The 22,101-nt window shown below is 46.8% G+C and overlaps 2 protein-coding genes across 5 annotated transcripts in view; one reads left to right on the forward strand and one right to left on the reverse strand.

Annotated features, from left to right (window-relative positions):
- The window catches only part of LOC310950964 (lamin-A-like), a 37,850-nt gene extending 30,060 nt beyond the window's left edge, over positions 1–7,790 (forward strand). For all 3 annotated transcript variants that reach the window (XM_083919008.1, XM_083919007.1, XM_083919009.1), the window contains exons 10-13: positions 420–539; positions 636–695; positions 786–956; positions 3,108–7,790. In XM_083919008.1, the coding sequence (XP_083775134.1) occupies positions 420–539; positions 636–695; positions 786–956; positions 3,108–3,143 (387 nt within the window). In that variant the 3' untranslated portion in view covers positions 3,144–7,790. The remainder of the gene's footprint in view (positions 1–419; positions 540–635; positions 696–785; positions 957–3,107) is intronic.
- Positions 7,791–7,832: 42 nt separating this feature from the next.
- Positions 7,833–22,101, reverse strand: part of pear1 (platelet endothelial aggregation receptor 1) — a 72,734-nt gene continuing 58,465 nt past the window's right edge. For both annotated transcript variants that reach the window (XM_083919004.1, XM_083919003.1), the window contains exons 12-23: positions 21,915–22,078; positions 20,647–20,749; positions 18,848–19,000; positions 18,631–18,762; positions 18,369–18,500; positions 17,305–17,427; positions 16,951–17,169; positions 15,089–15,198; positions 14,782–14,908; positions 14,111–14,173; positions 13,678–13,872; positions 7,833–9,290 (exon numbers count right to left, since the gene is read on the reverse strand). In XM_083919004.1, coding sequence (XP_083775130.1) covers positions 9,151–9,290; positions 13,678–13,872; positions 14,111–14,173; positions 14,782–14,908; positions 15,089–15,198; positions 16,951–17,169; positions 17,305–17,427; positions 18,369–18,500; positions 18,631–18,762; positions 18,848–19,000; positions 20,647–20,749; positions 21,915–22,078 — 1,661 coding nt within the window. In that variant the 3' untranslated portion in view covers positions 7,833–9,150. The remainder of the gene's footprint in view (positions 9,291–13,677; positions 13,873–14,110; positions 14,174–14,781; positions 14,909–15,088; positions 15,199–16,950; positions 17,170–17,304; positions 17,428–18,368; positions 18,501–18,630; positions 18,763–18,847; positions 19,001–20,646; positions 20,750–21,914; positions 22,079–22,101) is intronic.

Raw genomic sequence — 22,101 nt, forward strand, 5'->3', positions numbered from 1 at the left:
CAACACATAAAGGTGCTCTCTTTCTTTGACCACCAGTAGTGCTTGGGAGCAATGTTTTGATGAGTGCGTCCCCATTTTGTTTGTGCTGTGGGCGCACGCACGAGCCTGCGGGACAGAAAACACATTCTCGACACTTTTTCAATGATCAATAGGTGGCAGTGATGCGCGGAGAAAAGTATCTGTGCGCCAAAATGCATGACTGCGAACTTAAAACTGCAAACGTGGATATAAATAATTTTTTAATCGTCTTAAAAAAATATTTCTGTGGGAGGAAATGCATTCGACAGGCCTCGAGGACACACACGTCGCTTTGAATGTAAACAGAAAGAATCAACAGGACTCCTTTTTAAATATTGAATCTGTCAGAAGCGTCTTAAAAATGACTCAAGTTCACAAACTCCGACCTTCGACCTTTGCAGATCTGGGCTGCATCTGGCGGTGGAACCCACAACCCCCCCACTGACCTGGTGTGGAAGAACCAGAGCTCCTGGGGCACCGGCGACCTCCTCCAGACCTCCCTCGTCAACGCCAACGGAGAGGTCTGACTTCACCTGCAAATGTTCAAACTTGTCTCATGTTTCTGTTCCTTTTTAAAGTTGCAATAACTGAATTACTCTGTCACTTTGTTCCATCAGGAAATGGCCATGAGGAAAGTTACTCGCACCCTGTTCCACGAAGATGACGATGACGACATGGTGAATACCTCCTCTGCTCAGGCAGCAGCATCTCCCAGTAGAGCGGCAGTGTTAACTAACCCTGGTGTGTGTGTGTGTGTGTGTCTGCAGGGAGCTCACAGCACGAGCGGCGCAGACAACGAGTACAACCTGCGGAGCCGCACGGTGATCTGCGACTCCTGCGGGCAGACATCGGACCGCTCGGGCGGTTGCGGCAGCGGGGGTCTACCTGAAGCCCTCGTGGGACATTCCTTTTTCATGGGGACCAACGAGGCCCGGAAGGTACCGTACAGTTACTGTGTTACAACATGAACATGATATGATTGATGATGAATGGACGACTGTGGCTCAGGAGGTAAAGACGGTGGAAGATCGGCGGCTTGAGAGAAGAGAAAGGCGCTCTGAAAATACCAGAAAAGTCCATTTACCGTTTGTGAAATGACACCGATTACGTCTCAAAGTACAGATGGATGTGAAACTGTTGTGACGTCAGGCTTCAGCAGAGTCTTCAATCATGTCACAGTCTAATGCAGATAAGATTTTCCTTTATTAGGTAAAACGTCCTCATTACAGCAGCAAACATGGAAGAAGCATCACTTAGAAATAAGAAATTGTAGAAACATATAGAAAAATATGAACAATATCAACACAGGGAAGTATAAAATACAAGAATAACAGGAACAATAAATACAATATTTTAAATTTACACCAAGGTATTGATTGAAATTCACCCGAGCGAAGTGTTTCACACTGTCGAGTGAACGTTAGGGTGCAGTTATGGTCAGTTTTGGTGTCACATGTGTCAAACTGATCCAGTAAAGCTCCGCTGTGGCTGCAGGTTTTCAGTCCAACCAAGCCACAACACACCTGACTCGACTTACTCACTCACCTGAACTGCCTTCACACAGTTGATTTGTTGGACCAGGTGTGTTTATGATTGGTTGGACTGAAAACCTGCAGCCACAGCGGAGCTTTCCTGGATCACTCTGACACCCCTGTGTGGTCGACTGGGAGCAGTGCAGGTTGTTCAGTCGGACAGCTGCAGGACGAAGACTTTAAAGTTACAGGACACTTGATTCAGAATCATGTTTCATCCATGAAACACACGTGATGTGACTGAAAACATGAAAAAAAATGACTTTGCTGTGACTCTTCTCACTGACCTGTAGAGAACATGCAAATAAAAATCCACTAAGGACCTCAGAGACAACAACGGCACGCTGCGTAGCTCGCTACAGCAAAACACGAGCAACGTGGCACGTGCGGCGTCAAGGTAACAGAGGAATCTGACCGAGAGCGGCCTCCCAACAACCAATGAGAATAAAAAACCACACCAGAGCAGCTCTCTCAAGTTCAACCCAACGAGAGAGCGAATGAAAATGGGATTAGACAAGTTTATACTCGCACACATAAAACGATTCAACAGTCCTAAAAGTACAAATCAAGCTCTGCATGTGTGTGTGTGTGTGTGTGTGTGTGTGTGTGTGTGTGTGTGTGTGTGTGTGTGTGTGTGTGTGTGTGTGTGTGTGTGTGTGTGTGTGTGTGTGTGTGTGTGTGTGTGTGTGTGTGTGTGTGTGTGTGTGTGTGTGTGTGTGTGTGTGTGTGTGTGTGTGTGTGTGTGTGTGTGTGTGTGTGTGTGTGTGTGTGTGTGTGTGATGTATTTGTGAAGCTGTAACATGGGAACAACTCTCAAAACTCCAACAATAGAGCCGCTCATGATAACACACAATAACACACAGGTGTTTCAGATGTTTCAGTCGCTACCCTGAGATGTTAAAAATCCACTCATGACCGCAGAGACAACAACAGCACGCTGCGTAGGTCGCTCCAGCAAAACACAAGCAACGTGGCACGTGCGCTGTCAAGGTAACAGAGGGATCTCACAGCTATAAACTGCATAATTCACACACAATAACACACAGGTGTTCCAGATGTTTCAGCCGCTACCGTGAGATGTTTGCTCTCTCGGTTGATGTGCGTCATTCTTGCGGTGACCCTCAACCCTTCATCCTCCGCGTTAGATTGCCTAGGATCTTGCAGGGTCACATGCAGGACTGCAGTGAGAGTATTTCCCTCCTTTCCTACTGGAACTTTTTCAAATCTGAAGATTTCTTCACTAAAACAAGTCCTGATCAGTGAATTAGATCCACACTGAATCAAACACAGACGTCTTTTCCACTCAACAACTCACTCCACCAGTTTTCCTTCCTTTCCCAGGGTCCAAGAGAACCGAGACTTGTCGGAGGAGCGAGCGAGTGTTTGACGATATTCACGTCGTTGAACTTCATTATTTCCGTGCACCACGACTCAAAATGTCCAATCATTCTCAACATGTTTAGAACATAAAGATGAGGCATAAACAGACGCTCTGAGTTAACAGCTGTTTTCTCTGTCGTGCACATTTTAACGCACAACTGTCGCTTCCTCCTCCAGGGCCGCGCCAAGCCGGAGAACTGCTCCGTCATGTAAACAACCAGACAGCACCTCACCTGAGCCCACCGCCTCCTGCAGCCCATAAGGAAGATTTCATACCATCATGTTCTGCTGTTGGGTTGTTGTTGTTGTTGTTATTATTGTTTTTTTTTACATGATCTTTGTTTTCTATTCAGATTAATCTGCAGGTTTTGAAGCGCTTCAGGGTTTTTTTGGGGGAAAAGGGGCTTTTGAGTTATTCAAGTTATGTTATTGCATGTGTGCTGTGCTAACGCTCGTCCTGCGCTTCTTGCAAACTATCTGTCTGTCGCTCTCTCTCACACACACACGCACACACACACACACACACACACACACACACACACGCGCACACACAGACGCACACAGAGCTCCATTTGACCAGCGCTTGAGCTTCGATCCATTTGACCAGTGCTTGTGCTCTCTCTCTCTCTCACACACACACACACACACACACACACACACACACACACACACACACACACACACACACACACACACACACACACACACACACACACGCGCACACACAGAGCTCCATTTGACCAGTGCGTGTGCTCTCTCACACACACACGCACACACACACACACACGCACAGACGCACACAGAGCTCCATTTGACCAGTGCTTGTGCTCTCTCTCACACACACACACACACACACACACACACACACACACACACACACACACACACACACACACACACAGAGCTCCATTTGACCAGTGCTTGTGCTCTCTCTCACACACACACACACACACACACACACACACACACACACACACACACACACACACACACAGAGCTCCATTTGACCAGTGCTTGTGCTCTCTCTCACACACACACACACACACACACACACACACACACACACACACACACACACACACACACACAGAGCTCCATTTGACCAGTGCTTGTGCTCTCTCACACACACACACACACACACACACACACACACACACACACACAGAGCTCCATTTGACCAGTGCTTGTGCTCTCTCACACACACACACACACACACACACACACACACACACACACACACACACACACACACACACACACACACACACACACACACACACACACACACACACACAGAGCTCCATTTGACCAGTGCTCGCGCTTCGATCCGAGCCGGGGTTTCACCTTTAATGGCGCCGCTGTCACCACTCCCCCCCCCCCGCACAGCCGGTGAACCCCGTCAGGGATCCGTCTCCGCAGCCGTACGGACAACAGGAGAGTTACTCCCGCGGGCTTTGTTAATCATGTTCACGTCCCGTCGAATCGACCTTTATTTAAGGCGATGTTTACATTTTTTTCAGAACCGCACTGTGCCATTTTACGGTGCTCCAGAGAAACCGTATAAATGTCGCTTGTGTTTGATAAAGGACGTCGGGGAAAGCGTCCAAAGAAAGCCAAAGTCCAATAAGCTCAGGGTGTTCGGCAGGTGTGTGTGTGTTTTTCCAGCCTCAGCCTCAGACACACACACGTCCCAGTGCATCTTCTGTGTGCGTTCAGATCATACAGTTGAGCTGCTATGATGCACACAGATGAAAATAATTATTTAAGATGAATTTATATATTTCTGCGATTCGGTCCCAGAGAGATGTTTTTGGTTTGTCTCTTGAACGTGTAAAAAAAATATGGAATTATTGTTTACTGCATACGTTGAATGTTATACTTGTGTAACTCATGTTGCCTTATTAAGTAAAGCCAAAGATGTTTTGTGATGATGACGATAGGAAAAAGTAGGATTTGTTTTCTACCTGGGGGAGAATCAGGAACACGTACGGGTCTTTGCATACAGTGAGTATTCGTAGGGTTTCTCCCGCTTATTCAACATAATGAGGATTATTGTGATAGAGAGCTGCTGCAACGGCAGTTTGGAGACACGTTACCGAGCCTTTTAACCTCTCACAGGCCGATGACGTCACTGGGACCCTTTGTGTTCAAGTGTCAACGGCCGTCGTTGGTGGGAAGTTGGTTTGGACCTGGTTAGTGCTGGTCCAGTCCCAGCCTGGGCCTGGTCCTGGTCCACTTGTTGGTGGAAGTAGGTTCGGACTTGGTTAGTGCTGGTCCAGTCCCAGCCTGGTCCTGGTCCTGGTCCAGTTGTTGGTGGAAGTAGGTTCGGACTTGGTTAGTGCTGGTCCAGTCCCAGCCTGGTCCTGGTCCTGGTCCTGGTCCAGTTGTTGGTGGAAGTAGGTCTGGACTTGGTTAGTGCTGGTCCAGTCCCAGCCTGGGCCTGGTCATGGTCCAGTTGTTGGTGGAAGTAGGTCTGGACTTGATTAGTGCTGGTCCAGTCCCAGCCTGGTCCTGGTCCTGGTCCAGTTGTTGGTGGAAGTAGGTCTGGACTTGGTTAGTGCTGGTCCAGTCCCAGCCTGGTCCTGGTCCTGGTCCAGTTGTTGGTGGAAGTAGGTTTGGACTTGGTTAGTGCTGGTCCAGTCCCAGCCTGGTCCTGGTCCTGGTCCAGTTGTTGGTGGAAGTAGGTCTGGACTTGGTTAGTGCTGGTCCAGTCCCAGCCTGGTCCTGGTCCTGGTCCAGTTGTTGGTGGAAGTAGGTCTGGACTTGGTTAGTGCTGGTCCAGTCCCAGCCTGGTCCTGATCCTGGTCCTGGTCCTGGTCCAGTTGTTGGTGGAAGCAGGTCTGGACTTCGTTACAGCTTTTGTTTGAGCAGAAACACAAAAGTGCCTTCAGAGGACGTAAAACAACGCTCACCGTTCTTCGAGCGCGTGCCTCGTATCGCAGCCTCGTGACCCTCAGCCGTCTGATTCTGCGTTGCTCCTAAAAACTGGTCATAAGGGCTTATTTCCTCTTTTCCTCTTAAGCTTTTACTGGCTTTGCAAATCCCCCCCCCCCTCCCCCTGGGCATGATTTTGGGACGGGAACAGGATTGTGGGGTTTCTATACTACAGCTTCACGCGCTGCTTTTATCCAGGACCTCGCCAAATAAGCACAGCAGGTAGATTTGTACTGTAGTCCGGCAGCTTAAGTCGTTTATACCCCAGTGAAAAAGCTTATCAAGGCATTTGCGGAAAGTACTTGATAGCTGTTTTGTTTTTGTGTGTGTGTGTGTGTGTTGTACTTCTTAGATGGTCTTTGTGCCACATGAGATTATGTTTCCTTTGCCTTGAGCAGACGTCTAATCATGACACTATGATCCCAAAAGTGCCTTAAAGGGTCCGTGACAATCGTTGGAGAAACGGCCGAGATACCAGGTTTATAATTGAGGAAGTGTTCATCTGGTGCATGTAACTGTTGAGACGTGATGACTGTGTGTACTAGTGAAATATATGCAACTGTTCACTGAGTCTTCCCACTCACAGTGCAGATCATCTAAAGGGTGTGGTCAGGACTGTCGGACAGATCGTCACTGTCTTGTTTCAGTGTTTTCTGCACAGACAGACGCTCTTTAACATTTATATGTTGGTTTAATTTAAACGAGAACAAAGGAACTAACAGAAATCACAGATGTATTTTTATGTGACAGAGAGTCTAAAGCAGGGGTGTCAAACTCCAACTTAAAAAAAATATATATGAACTGCAGATGTGCATGTGTTCCTTCTCTCCAGATGTGAAACGTTGAACCTTTCCAGTGCAGCTCCTTGTTCTTGTCGTGGTGTTTCTCATGTTTGATTCTTTGGTTACAGCCACGGTGACAAACAGCTCTTTACCTTCACACACAGATCATCTGCTGAAAGCTCCTGTCCTCCATCTTTCTTTGGGTCGTTTTTGTGGTGTTTTGCGTGTGTTTTTAGTCGTTTTGTCATGTTTTTGTGGTGTTTTGTGTCTGTTTTTAGTCGTTTTTTCATGTTTTTGTGGTGTTTTGCGTGTGTTTTTAGTCGTTCTGTCATGTTTTTGTGTTGTTTTGTGTCCGTTTTTAGTCATTTTGTTGTCTTTTTGTGGTGTTTTCATCTGTTTTTAGTAGTTTTGTGATGTTTTGCGTCTGTTTTTAGGCGTTTTGTCACGTTTTTGTGGTGTTTCGTGTCTGTTTATAGTACTTTTGTCATGTTTTTGTGGTGTTTGTGTCAATTTTTAGTAATTTTTTCACATTTTGAGGTGTTTTGCGTCTGTTTTTAGTCGTTTCTTCACTTTTTTGTTGTGTTTTGCGTCTGTTTTTAGTCGTTTCTTCACTTTTTTGTGGTGTTTTCATCTTTCTTTACTAAAAAAGAAAAAAAAAGACAGATAGTCTGCCTCCCAGCGCTGCTGAAAGCTCCTGTCCTCCATCTTTCTTTGGGTCGTTTTTGGGGAGGGGTGGATTAAGTGTGTCTGCAGAGACTGGTAGCAAAAGTAGAAAAGTAGAAGTGTATGTGCTTTACACTCGTGGGCCAGCTCTCACAGAACCTTAATATGATCTTGTTGGCCAAATATAACTACACCGTGGACCAGATTTGGCCCACGGGCCTGAGTTTGACACCCCTGGTCTAGAGAGACCTCTGTGAAGCCCTGAACCCTCCCCGTTAAAGTCTCGAGGGTTTAAAATGTCGCTGAAAGGGATTTTGTGTCTCCAGCTTTGATGCCAAAGTTGTTCTTAGCTTGAAGTAGGATGTGTGTCGAAGATACCAATGCTGTTAAAAGCCATTCAGTCCATATAATGAATGTTTCTTTGTGTTTGTTTTTGCTTTTCTAAAATAATCCTGAGTAAAATGATTCTCTCTCCCACTGACTCGTCGTTATTTCTGTGACGTCAAAAAACAAAAACCACGGGTGAAAAGTGCAGCCATTTTTATTTACATTATATACACATGTTGCCATGGTTACATTCAAAAATATATGTCCATATGTAAAAAACAAAGAAGCTCAATGTACATTCTTTATGGTAAACAGGGTTTCTATCATCTAACTGAACAATTACACTCATTTGATACAAAACGCAGCATTTTAACACGTATTTAGAGGCGATGCGAGACTCTGGTTTACACACAACTATTTAAAACTACTTAAGTCAGAGTTGCTCTTTAAAGGGAGGCTTTCTTTGCTGGTATTTTTGGGTGAACCGGCCCTTTAAATACCACACAAGCACAGAAGCTGCAGCGGGACCCTGCACTGACATTCATAATGCTGCTTTGTTGTGTTGATGGTTTATTTTTTAACATAAAAAATGTTTGTGTTTATGAGCTTTTGGTGTCTTTAAGCGCAGAAAGTGTGTAATCTTTGTGCACTAACCCTTTAAAACATCATACAAAATAGGGCTGTTCTACGTTACCGTGCTAACAATATGTTCATTTCTATATTTACAAAGATGTCGTCTGACAGCAGCGATGAGTGAGACGCATGTGTTTCATCGTTGCTGGAGAAAAGGAGTGATATGAATTATTAAACGCGGTTCCTCTTGGCGACAGATGTTTGGAGCAACTCGACTTCTCCAGATTCCTAAAAAGCAGAATATCAACAATAATGTGTCTCGGAGCAAAGACTGGCAGTTATTCGCTGTATAAAAGGACGTCGTATGTGTCTGAGAACATCTTTAAAACGCTCCTGTGACCTTTTGTCTCTTTCCTTTTTTGAGTTTGACGACATTGGGACGAGTTCATCCAAAGCCGCCTTCCAAAGAAACATCAATGCGTTCATTAGTCGTTTTTTAAAGAAGACAAGATTAAGGGGCCCTTTGAACGTGCACACCAGCCGATCAGTAGCAAGCAAAACCTCAATTACAGCTTGTTAACATGAGTTCATAATCATAAACTTTCCCAAGTTCCTGCTTTTAACCATAAATCCTGGTGAGTTTTCCCCATGAGGAGCTGAAGCCCCGCTGGCGTCTCCACAGTCCAGCCCTCCTCCTCACCGCAGCCTGCTGGCTCCCCAGCCTGGATCACAAGTCTGTCATGGTGAAGCGAGTGCCACTTTAGTCCACAGAGGGGCGGTGTTGAGTTGACAGGGGAGGGGAGTGGGACGGACACTAGACACTAGGCGCTGGTCTGCAGCTCTGCAGCTCTGATTGGCAGAGAAGAGTGAAAACGTGTCCTCTTTTGGCAAAATGATCCCCAAAGTGAGGAGGGAGGAGGCGTGCTGTGCTGCTGCGACTGTCACTGAGGTGTTCTCCGGGGGGAGGGGGGGCGGCGGACAGGAGGCAGGTCGTAGTGTCCCGGGATGTGGCTGTTGACGGGGAGGTCGTAGTGGCTCTGGGGGTCCTCGTGTGGAGCGTGGCCGAGGGAACTCTGACGCTCTGGAGGGGGAGGAGATGGACACATGAGTGATATCAATTGTATTCATGTAGTCCCATATCACAAATCCCAAACCTGTGAAGGTGGATGATGCGTCAGGAAGTGTAATAGATGACAGAAGAGACAACAAACACCTTTAGAGCCAAATAATCCACCTCTTATTCCACTACAACACTAATAATCCCATATCTGCTGATCACCTTTTAGGTTTTTGGGACCTTGAGTCGTCTGAAAGCTTCAGCGACTGCACTTTGACTATTCTCCGTGCTGTTGCTTTAAATAGACCCCCCCCCCCCCCCTCTTTGCTCTGGTGGGTTTGATGCTGCAGGGCGGCGCAGAGCACTTGTTGAAAGACGTTTTTTCATGCCTCTAATCCGCTCCTGACCCAGACTCGACCGGTCGCTCTCGAGATTTAGTTATAGTCGTGTAAATGGTGAAATCTCTCCAACTAAGGGTTTAGTTTAATAGGATTTTTACTAATTTAATTGTTTTATAAAGTCAAAGTGGTACAGAGTGTGGACGCTGACGCCAAAATCAACACACGGTTTTAACCTTTGTCCTCAAACAAACAACTTTTATAAACGTGTAATAAAAAAAGAGTGATACGAGACGAATGAAGGGACGCGACACCCTGATCAAATCATACAAATGAATGAATTAATGGATTTTTGAAGCAGGAATTACTTGCAAGACATTTGTAATAATAAAAAATGTGAATAAAAACACACACAGATCACAGCAGGGTGTTTTATGAACCATATGTTAAACCATCTCATCTCATCTTCAGCCTCTTATCCGGGGTCGGGTCTCGGGGGCAGCAGCTTTAGCAGGGGACCCCAAACTTCCCTTTCCCGGGCCACATTAACCAGCTCTAACTGGGGGATCCTGAGGCGTTCCCAGGCCAGTGTGGAGATCTAATCTCTCCACCTGGTACTGGGTCTTCCCCGAGGCCTCCTCCCAGCTGGACGTGCCTGGAACACCTCCCTAGGGAGGCGCCCAGGGTTCATCCTTACCAGATGATCCTGAACCACCTCAACTGGCTCCTTTCAACACAAAAGAGCAGCGGCTCTACTCCGAGTTCCTCACGGATGCTGAACTTCTCCCCCTCTCTCTAAGGGAGACTCCAGACCCCCTCCTGAGGAAACACATTTCACACGCTTGTACCCGCGACCTGGTTCTTTGGGTCCTGACCCAGCTTTCATGACCACAGGTGAGGGTAGGAACCAGGACTGAGCGGTAGATCCAGAGCTTTGTCTTCCTCAGCTCTCTTTTCGTACCCGTGACCTCATTCTTTGGGTCATGAACGTTCAACCATAAACCATATAAAACATGTTAAATGGGGGAAGATGAAGTAAATAGTGTGTGAAAAGTCTTATCACAATCTTAAAGTCTTCATATGGAAAAAGGAAACGAAACGCTCGATGATCCCAAGAACCCCGTTTCTAACTTCAGAATCACTGATTTTAAGTTCAGAGTTTATGAAACGACGCAGGCAGAGCTGACCTGATACAAACGTTCCTCTCCCGTCATAAATCACGGTCTCCTGCCTCCAACAGATGGAGCGTAAATGACAGATATTGATGCAGGGAGGGCTGCTTTATCTCACTTTTCCTCACCCGGTATCGCTCCAGACTACCAGGATCCAAACAGGTGCTATTGTGCGTCACCTCAGGAAAAGAACCATTGAGATCCCGAGCCCACATTTCCATTAATCTAAGGATTGGATTCTCCTAACCCACGACAACACGTGTTTCCCATCGTCGTTTATTAGTCTGACTCCATGTTGATGGATCAGTGGCGTCTACAGTAAAATGCAGGACTAATAAAAAGAGCATCCTCTCTGCTGCTTCTCCTCTTCCCTGTAAACAGTTGTGCATTCATCAGCCTCTGCCTTCAGGACGCCCGTCCTCCCCATCTGTCAGAGCTCTCCTCCTCTTCTAATGTTTGACTGATCGGGACTCTGAGAGAAGCTTAATGAGCTTTTTACGAAGACGTGAACAGCTCTCTCGGATGGGTCGAGGACTGTCTGTGTGCACCGTCTCTGATTCTGATTAAAAGACGATGAAAGGATGATGGATTCTTACACGTTCTGCAGAGGAATTGATCAGTCGGTCCATTGACAGATTCAGTGACTATGTAGATACTTGTTAAAGTCATTTTTTAATTAAAAACGGAGGATTTCATCTCATCTCATCTCATCTTCAGCCTCTTATCCGGGGTCGGGTCTCGAGGGCAGCAGCTTTAGCAGGGGACCCCAAACTTCCCTTTCCCGGGCCACATTAACCAGCTCTAACTGGGGGATCCTGAGGCGTTCCCAGGCCAGTGTGGAGATCTAATCTCTCCACCTGGTCCTGGGTCTTCCCCGAGGCCTCCTCCCAGCTGGACGTGCTTGGAACACCTCCCTAGGGAGGCGCCCAGGGTTCATCCTTACCAGATGATCCTGAACCACCTCAACTGGCTCCTTTCAACACAAAGGAGCAGCGGCTCTACTCCGAGTTCCTCACGGATGCTGAACTTCTCCCCCTCTCTCTAAGGGAGACTCCAGCCCCCCTCCTGAGGAAACACATTTCACACGCTTGGACCTGGTTCTTTGGGTCCCGACCCAGCTTTCATGACCACAGGTGAGGGTAGGAACCAGGACTGAGGGTAGATCCAGAGCTTTGTCTTCCTCAGCTCTCTTTTCATCACAACGGTGCGGTAGAGCGACTGCAGCACCGCCCCCGCTGCTCTGATTCTCCGGCCAAACTCACGCTCCATCGTCCCCTCACTCATGAACAAGATCCAGAGGTACTTCAACTCCTTCACTTGGGGTCAGGACTCATTCCCTACCTGGTATAAAGCAATCCAGCGGTTTCCTGCTGAGAGCCACGACCTCAGATTCAGAGGTGCTGATCCTCATCCCGGCCGTTTCACACTCTTTATTTCATGCACTAGTTATTTGGATACCCTGTGGTCACAGACTGTTGGTGTTCTGACTTTAAAAAAACAAATAATTGATTGAGACAATAATCAGCAGATAAATCGACACTAGAATCGTTCCCCGTTCGCCTCCGACGACCAGCCAAGTTGCAGTTTACGTCCAAAGCGTCCGGACTCACACAATACATTTAGTGAAGATGTGTTAAGTGGAACTTTGATGCTTCACACACATCTTTACATCTATACAATCAGCACAGTTTCAAGATCTAGCGTCACTGATTCAGTGTCCGAACAAATGTCTCCCCTTCTGTTGCTGAGTCACGACACAATATGATGTCACAGTGAAGTTGACCTTTGACCTTTGTCAGTATAAAATGCCATCACTTCATGTCATTAGACACTTGTGTGAAATGTCATGATCAGCATAGGGTTTCATGAACATAATGCCTCTGGGCACGGTTATTGCCGGCACAGACGCGTAAAAAAAGGTCATTGTAACTTTCTTATGGTGCTATTCTTTAAGTTACAGTGTTAAATCTCTTGTGACGATATGTTTACTTATGCCTTCTTCCACTTCCTGTCATCTCCTTTAAATGACTCCCCATTATGATTGAATATCCTTTTCCCTTCAGTCTTTATGAAAGTGAAGAGCTCCCTGTCTCCTGCGTGTGATTGGCTCACGGGAACAAGTGCTATTCTCAGATGGGTCACTCGGTTTCATTGATGCTTATTTGCAGCTCTGCGTGTTTGCGTGGGGCTCTCCTCCGTCTTGCTTGGCTGTTTCATTGCCTTGCGTTGCTCACATGGCTCCGTGTACTGCATGCAGATACTGTTGATGTGTTACTGTACTAATCCTCAAAGCAATTCCAGCCAAAAGCAACTGGACTTGGTTCTTTGTCAGGAAGACGTTTCACCTCTCATCCAAGAGGCTTCATCAGTTCATGTACACATCTGACCAGGACCAGGACCAGGACCAGGACCAGGACCAGGACCAGGCTGGGACTGGACCAGGACCAGGACCAGGCTGGGACTGGACCAGGACTAGGACCAGGCTGGGACTGGACCAAGACTAGGACCAGGCTGGGACTGGTCGTCGATGAGAGGTGAAACGTCTTCCTGACAAATAACCAAGTCCAGTTGCTTTTGACTGAAATTGCTTTGAGGAGAACGACGACCTGGACACATGAGAACATTCACAGGCTTACTGTAACTTACTGCACGGATGTTTTACTGTTTACTGTTGCTCTGGTCTCAGAACACGAGGACTACAGTTCAAAATGAGCACTGGCACATTTACCGTAATACTGATTCATGTGTGTTTTCCTTGAACACGGTGAAAATGTGACTCTTCTCAACTACTCTCCTGTAATAATGATGACGTAGGTCTCATTTACAAGTCACGTTGGTTAAAAGGAACAGTATAAATATGAACTGTTATGTGAAGAAGCAAAGGTCTAAAGTGCCGCTCACCTCTGCGTAAGGTGGCCGTGCTGAACGGTGGCGGGCTGATCTCGGTGTACGCTCGCTCTCTGGGCACGGCTGACTTCATCTCCATGTAGCTGCACTCTGGGGGGCAGAAGGGCAGGCCCGGCAGGTCTTTGATGGTGGCGTAAGGATTCTCGCTGTTCAGAGAGCTGCTGCTCACCGCCACCGCGTCCTTCAGCTCTGTCGGCACACGGGGAAGTGAAGAGAGGGGCGTCAGAACACGCGGAGTCAGACACATCAGCAGGATCAACATCAGTCCGTGCACTTAACCGTGAGGGCGTGCAACAAAACCGCTAAGCATCTTATTCTGAAACACTTTGTTGCGCTATTGCACCATTGTTTTAAGTAGCATCCTCTCGCTGATGGAGGTTTGGAAGAATAGAAGCGGGGAAAGGGTGAAAACAGGGTGATAAACTACCTTTGTTGTAATACTTTCCGAGGCTGGCGCTGTAACTGTAGCTCCGATCGATTCCAAAAGCTCCTGGAAACAATAAAAACAAAGTCAAATCCTGGCGTCTTCGTTTTCATTTATGGCAAACTAATCAAAAGCAGGTCATCCGCAAAACCAGTCGCAGGTGAGTGAACGCTGGCAACGCAGCTCCAGCTTTTTATGAAGTCCTTATTGTTTTTATAGCCTCGCATCAAATGCTCATTGTTGGGAATGTGACGCTCGATAAACGTTTCTGTATAAAAGAGAACTTTGAGGTTTCCTCCGCGGCTGTTACCGCGAGTCTCTGCTCTGCACGGACACTCCTGCGATTCTGTTACACCTACTTTTTATCAATACAGGTATTTCTCACACTCATATTTTCTTCATAAACACGAACAAATGTCCCCCTGAAAGATTTCCCACTGACTCCCTGAGTAAGGAAACACTTGTAGGTGTGTTAGCAGAAGGTTATATCCGCAGCAAATTGCAGGTTTTACTGATTATGTTTATGCAGCTGTGGTCAGGATGTCAGGAAACCAACTCCTTATTTTTATTAGCTCGTAAACGTTAATCCGCTCGTTTCATTGGTCTCTACAGCTGCAGGTCTATTTGCATAAGTCTCCTCTCAGTGGACAGAGTGGAGAGTCGCCCCGACCGACCTGAGTCCTTGCGGGGCTCGTGGTGTTTCCAGTCTGCGGGTAGAGTGGCGTTGCTCTCGACCCCGAACAGGCCGCGTCTCTCCCGGTCCATGTTCTTCACGCTGCAGAACAGCTGGTTATTGGTGTTCTGTTTGACAGACAGAGAAACAAACCAATCAGACATCAGGAACGCAGAGGAAATGAACCTTTTTCTGCTTTTTCTGTGAGTTAAAATGTGCTTTTGACGTAAGAAGTTAAGATCAGAACATGGTTTGTGATTCTTATCGTTACCTTACATACTTCTCCCCGTCACAGCGGTAAGACTCACCTTGATGGTGCGGTCGTGGTTGTTGGGCAGGTGTGGCAGCGGCGGCCTGTTCTGGCTCAGTGTGTGGTAGCTGGGGTTGGAGTAGTAGTGGTGGTAACTGTGAGGAACGTCTGCAGACCAAAACAAACACATGGCGTCACGTCGGCTGCAGTTAAACGACCTCATGGTCAATAAAACGCACCTCTGTGGAACACTAATTACAAAAACAACAGTGAGATACGACCACAGCCACATAATGAACAAAAACAACCATAAAAACATCAAAATATGATGTTTTTTATTTTTAAAATAATGATAAATATCCTCTGTTGCCTAAATGTCACTGCATGCCATTTGAAATCATTCCACTTTATCATATTTGACTCTTTTGCAGGCGTAACAATCCTCGTGTTGTCATTTATCAGTGCTACCTGCGTCACTTTCAAATGAATAACTCATTAAAAAGCCCAAAGCTAAAGGAGATTTATAGGAATTGGGATCCAACGTTTGAGGAGCATTAATAATACCACAAGACGCGTCAGTGTCTCGCTTGTTCTGACGTCTTATTTGGAATTGATGTATGAAATAACTTCAGTTATTGCCGATTGTTAAATGCCAGACATCACCCTCAGATCTGTTGCACTCATTGTTACAAATATGCAGATCTATCTTTCTATCGAGTGCAAACGCAAACTACTTTTTCCTCTCGTCTCTCGCAAGGGTAGTTTAGAAAAAGACCAAAACCGTCAGGAAGAATCATGAAGTCACTGGTGCCACACTGGTAGCTTTTGTATTTGGTGTTTGTATTTTTATAGTTAGTAACCGGCAGCTACGATGGCAGCTGTGATGGCAGCTACGATGGCAGCTACGATGGCAGCTACGATGGCAGCTACGATGGCAGCTACGATGGCAGCTGTGATGGCAGTTGTGATGGCAGCTACGATGGCACTTATGATGGCAGCTACGATGGCAGCCATGATGGCAGCTATGATGGCAGTTATGATGGCAGCTACGATGGCAGCTATGATGGCAGCTACAATGGCAGCTATGATGGCAGCTACGATGGCAGCTACGATGGCAGCTATGATGGCAGCTACGATGGCAGCCATGATGGCAGCTATGATGGCAGTTATGATGGCAGCTACGATGGCAGCTACGACGGCAGCTGTGATGGCAGCTATAATGGCAGTGTGCTGCCCTGGAGTTGTCAGGTTGCTTTGCTGGCGTTTGCACATCAGACACTGATCGGCTTTTGAATCTGTGACGTACCACCTGAGCTTGCCCGGGGGACATTTGAACCTCAGATCTGAGAAGTGCACAGACTGCTCCCCCTTTAGTAGAGGAGTGCAAACGCCTCTCTAGTGACAAACTATTGTCACAGTTCAGTCTTTAAGCCCTCAGTAGCTTTCCATTATCCTGCCTCATCCAGCCACACCCACCTCATCAGTTCACTCTACTCACCTGTGCACACAGCTGCCTCTCATCACATGCAATCAGCCCAGCATATAACCACCAGCTCCACACTCACTCCTTTGCCAGATTGTTCTATGCCATGCAAGACTTCTGCCTGTCTTCCCCGGTACCGACCTCGCCTGTCCCTGAGTCCCTGCTTCGTCTGCATCCTGGTAAATGGACCCAGCCTTCTGTCCCTGACCAAGAGTTTAGCTTCTCCTCTCCTGAGTCCTGTTTGCCATTTTCCAAACTGTTGGCCTGTCTGCCTGAGTCTGAGTAAACCGTTGAACTTTACCACTGTTTCTGAGTCCTGAGTCTGAACTATGCACACAAACAAGTCAGTATAGTCAAGGTCAGATATTTTAGGAGACGTAAGTTAAGCAAATAAGTACTTCTTCCACTCCGCTATGCAGTGTGTGACATCTGCATACCTGGAACGGCGTATTCAGAGTTGACAGTGCGGCTGGTGGAGAAAGACACGGTGGGCGTGTTGTTCTGTTTGTCCTTCTGCCGGCGGCGGTAGAGCAGCAGCAACGCCAGCAGCAAAACCACCAGGATGACGAGAACGACGATGCCGCTGATGGCTCCCCATGACTCCCTCTCACCGGGAGGAAGAGGCACCATGACGCTCCCCGACTGCTCGGACGAGTCTGTCAAACAAGTGGGTGGAAAGAGAGAGTACAGCAGCGTTTATGAACTCTCCACCTTAGAGATCAAACAAGGACGTGCATTACATAAAAGTCTGTATAATATGTATTCAGGGGGGAACCTGTTTGCCTCTTTACCTTGTTTACAGTCCTCTCCCTCACTTTCACACGCACAGTCTCCAGTGTACGGGTCACACATGAGGTTGGTTGGACAGGAGCAGGTCTGAGTGCAGAACGGACCAAAACGACCGGGACCACAGGCTGGAGGACACAAGGTACACGACACCGCTGTGCATTAGATACAAGCAGAGATCATACTGCTCCACTTGTGTGGTCGTATTTCACCATACTTGTTTCTTAGTGTTATTTATTTCATCTGTCTGAATGAATTTAAGTTCTGTAGAAATATTGGGCTGTAGAGCAACGATGAGCTGATCGAGTCTTTAGTAGATCCACAAAAAATTAATCCACAGCAATCTGATCAATCATTTCATTGTTTGAGTTATTTTCGTTTGACAAAGAGGACGGATCTTTGGGGTTTGGACTGTTGGTCGAATAACAAGCAATATGTGGGAAATGACGCTTTCTTCACTGTCTCCTCACAGCAAGAAGGTCCGGGGTTCAAATCCCGGCTGGGGTCCTTCTGTGTGGAGTTTGCATGTTGTCCCCGTGTCTGCGTGGGTTTTCTCCGGGTTCTCCGGTTTCCTCCCACAGTCCAAAGACGTGCAGGTGTTGGGTTCATTGATGACTCTAAATCACCCGTAGGTGTGAATGGTTGTCTGTCTCTGTTCGTCTCTATGTGTCCTGTGATAGACTGGCGTCCTGTCCAGGGTGGACCCCGCCTCACGCCCGATGTCAGCTGGGATCGGCTCCAGCACCCCCCGCGACCCCGACCCCGGGATAAGCGGTTGAAGATGAATGATGATGAATTAATCATTAGTATCGACCCTATTAGACTAAACATATTATAAGCAAAACAATAACACTTAACAGAGCATGAATGACAACTGTAAACATGTATATTGTGGTGCCAACAGTTGTTCTTGCACCCATAATACCAGTAAATGAATACTTGAGGTGCCTCTTGGATGTGAGTGAAGCAGCATCCCCTCTTTTCCTCTCTCAGCAGTCACATTTCATGTCTCTGGGACATTTCCTCCAGAAAATGCACCTCTCTAGTTGCTACATGATGTTGCACTCACGTATGGAGCAGTCGGTAGCGGTCCAGCCGGGCAAGCATTCACAGTGACCGTCCCGGTGGTCGCAGGTGGAGTTGTTGGCACAGTTGACACACACTTCAGAGCACTGTTTGCCGTAGTAGCCAGCTGGACACACTGTAAAACACACGACGTGATGTGTCAAATTACCTGCACTAGATTATATTGAGATTGATTGCAGGAGATGTCTGTAACCTCTGTGCCGTATGTTAAATTAGTTTGGATGATTACTGATGTTAATGCCAACCTTGATCGCAGTCGGGTCCAGTGTGTCCAGGGGGACAGTCACACTCCCCCGTTACATGGTGACAGCGGTACGACTGGCCACAGGACGGGCATGACATGCTGCATTGCTCCCCGTACACACCAGCTCTGCATTCTGGGAGACGAGTGGACAGAGAGTAAGCCAAGGCAGATGTTATCGGTCCGGTACGCATCTGGTTTGAGTGCGATATGAGACTCACTGTTCTGACAGGTGACTCCCCAGTAACCTGGGCGACACACACACGCTCCAGTTTCCCTCAAACATGTGTCACTGTTGGGGCAATGCTTGAAACAGGTCTGGTTACAGTGGCGCCCCCACAGGCCCTCTGAGCACGGCTCACTGCAGCGAGAACCTGGAGGAAGGAAAGGGCGAGTGAGTGAGGGAGAAGGTGCAGGCCCACTCCATCACTGTGTTACAGCAGGTTTTTCCTATCCAAGGGAAACTGGCAACGCTACACTGGAGATAAACTCCGTCCAAGTAAAAGTCCTGCGCTCATAAATTCACCTCTTTCAGCAGAAGTTAGAAAATACAACCGTAGAACTAGATTCAGCAATCGAATGGGAAAATATGAATCAATGTGAAGAATGGTTTCTTTCAGAGGTGAAAGCATTGATGCAACAATTTGTAAGTGCATATTTCACTCCACTACCAAACACTGTGTATGCAAAGTACAGCGTGCCGTAGGTTTGATTTCCTTCCACTCACAAACACACTGCTTTCCACTCATTTTTAGATCTGTATGAAAATCCACTCGCAGAGACTTGAACTGGGTTTAGTTGACTTGTAATCAGAGTTGAGTTGCTAGCAAAGAGACTTTCCTGGAGTGTTTTCACGGCATTTCACTTTAAACTACGAGTTCTGTATAAAATCTGATGTAGTGTTATAAAGTAAAATATCACCAAGTGTGTAGAGTAGTTAAACAATAAAGTAGTAAACGGTAAAATGATCCTTATACATCAAAGCATCAGTAATAATCGTAATCCAAGATTTAATTATAGTGGAACACTCCAGAGTACTTTTAACACTTTAGCTGTTTTTTTTAAATGGACTTGAACTTATAAAGCGCCTTTCTAGTCTTCTGATGACTCAAGGCGCTTTCACAGTGTTTGTCACATTCACTCGTTCACACAGACATTCACACTGATGTCAGTGGACATCTACAGACCATCTAATCTGACCATTCACACCACATTCACACACCCATGCGCAGCACAGGGAGCAATTCAGGGTTCAGTGTCTTGCCCAAGGACACTTCGACATGTGGACAGGGGGAGGTGGGGATCGAACTGCCAATCCCTCGAATGGAGGACGATCCACTCTTCCACTGAGCCACAGTCGCCCATGCTAACATAACTAAGATTCTGTTTGCAGGACATTTATTTGTAACGGAGCATTTTTACACTGCAGTATTATTACTTTTACTTAAAGGACGTGAATACTTCCTACAAACACCACATGTAATAATATTAATATGGAAAATAAAGAAACTGTAGGATTGCGGATCTTATACAGCTTTTAAAATGAAAACTAACAGCTGCAGCCTTTGGTAAAGTATACAGTATATAGACTGTCTCTCTTTGATTCGGATTGTTATCTTCTGTGTTCTTCATCTGTGTGTCTTTTCTCTCTTTCTCTCTCCTTTTCTTCCTCCCCAACCGGTCAAGACAGATGGCCGTCCTCCAAAGAGCTGGGTCTGTCTGACGTTCCTGCCTGTTATAGGGAAGGTTTTCGTTGCCACTGTACTCTACAGAGGAATTGTTGGGTCTATGTAAATCATAAATAAGTCATTGAGTGTGGTCTTTACCTACTCTGTAAAGTGTCCTGAGATAACTTTTGTTATGATTTGACACTATAAATAAAATTGAATTGAATTGAATTGAATTGAATCTTACTTCAGAGTGTTTTAAACCCTGTGTCTCACTTAGTTCTGTTGGACCACACTTATCTGTGGCACCAAAGCCAAGCTGGCAGCGACACCAAGACGACGTCATCACTTACCCCACCAGCCTGGCAGACAGTGGCACTCTCCGCTGGTCGCTTGGCAGCTGTCGGCGTGAACACAATCACACCTCTTCAGGCAGCCTGGCCCGAACGTGCCCATCTGCACATGTGAGCAAATGCCAAACGGGCAAAGAACTGTCAGGGGAATCTCTTGGACGTTCGGCCAGCTCAGTCAGAGTCAGGCAAAACACTACACTGGCAACGTGTCGCTGTGTAGACAGCCTGGTGGGTTGGCACGGCAGAGACATGAAGGGGCACGCGTCCAAAACCCAGATTAAAGCGTCCAATATGGAGAGGTACGGGATGAAAAGCTGGACAGCGTTTCTACAGACGGTCCAATCAGAACCAACATGTTCTGTACGATTACCACCCTTATGATTTGTGTATTTCTCTTATCAAAGATAGCACTTCGTTTGTCCGCTCAGCACGACAAAGAATAAATATATAGTGCAATTTGTCTTATCTTCTACGCTTAGTGTTGTTTTACAAAGTGGCATGTGTTTCCACGGAGCGCTGTGGCCTGAGTCCAGGACTAAAGGAGTGGAGGGTGCACAGATCGGTCCATTTAAACACTGTATCCTGTATTTTCACCTCCACTTATCATTCATTTTGTTTTATTCTATTTCAGCGTGCACGGACATCGAGCATCCTCGACACAAACATGTCTTTCTGTGTTAAACCTGAGGAAGGCAGCTTATTTTATGGTCTTTTATCACATTTTTATTCAGTTCTGAGACACTCCTGCACCTACTCTTTAGAAAATGGAGATGTGACGGGAGACTTTGGCCAATCACAGCTCAGTTCAGAGAGAGGGAGCGTTCCTATTGGCTCAGGACTGAGAGGGGAGAGGGAGCGCTGCAGGAGGAGGTCTCACTCTACCTCAAATTATGGCTTTTTGCCTTTTACCTACTTCAGCTTTAATAAAGTTGTAATCTATTTAACCTACCTTTTTATCGACCGTTCGCTCATTTGTGAATGGACCGTCTTTACAATGTGAAGTCTTAGTCAGCAGGTTTCATGAAATCAAAGATTATTGTCGGGTTGTTAGTGGTTTTCAGAGATCGCTGACTACAGGTTAGAGTTTACCCACCTTGGTATCATCTACTCCCTGTGCAGAGTGATGTGTGTAGCACAGTTGGTAGGTTTAAAGTGATTGCTGCATAAAAACATGTCACAAAAAGACACTTTTCTTCTAGTTTGAGATCTGGCGGCCACTTCTAAAACAAAATAGGTCAAACTATAAAGCCTTATGTTCAGGTATTTACCGAGCACGCCTGGTCACAGCGCGCCCCCTGCCAGCCGGCTGTGCAGGCGCAGGATCCATCTGCGGGGTCACATTTTGCCCCGTTGGCGCAGTGGCAGGTGGCGTTGCATCCTGGGCCCCAGGTTCCCTCAGAGCAGGGGGTGGAACAGTCCGGCCCACGCCAGCCTGCGGACACACAAAGCACCGCC

This window comes from Echiichthys vipera (assembly GCF_963691815.1).
Source record: "Echiichthys vipera genome assembly, chromosome: 8".
Classification (NCBI taxonomy): Eukaryota; Metazoa; Chordata; class Actinopteri; order Perciformes; family Trachinidae; genus Echiichthys; species Echiichthys vipera.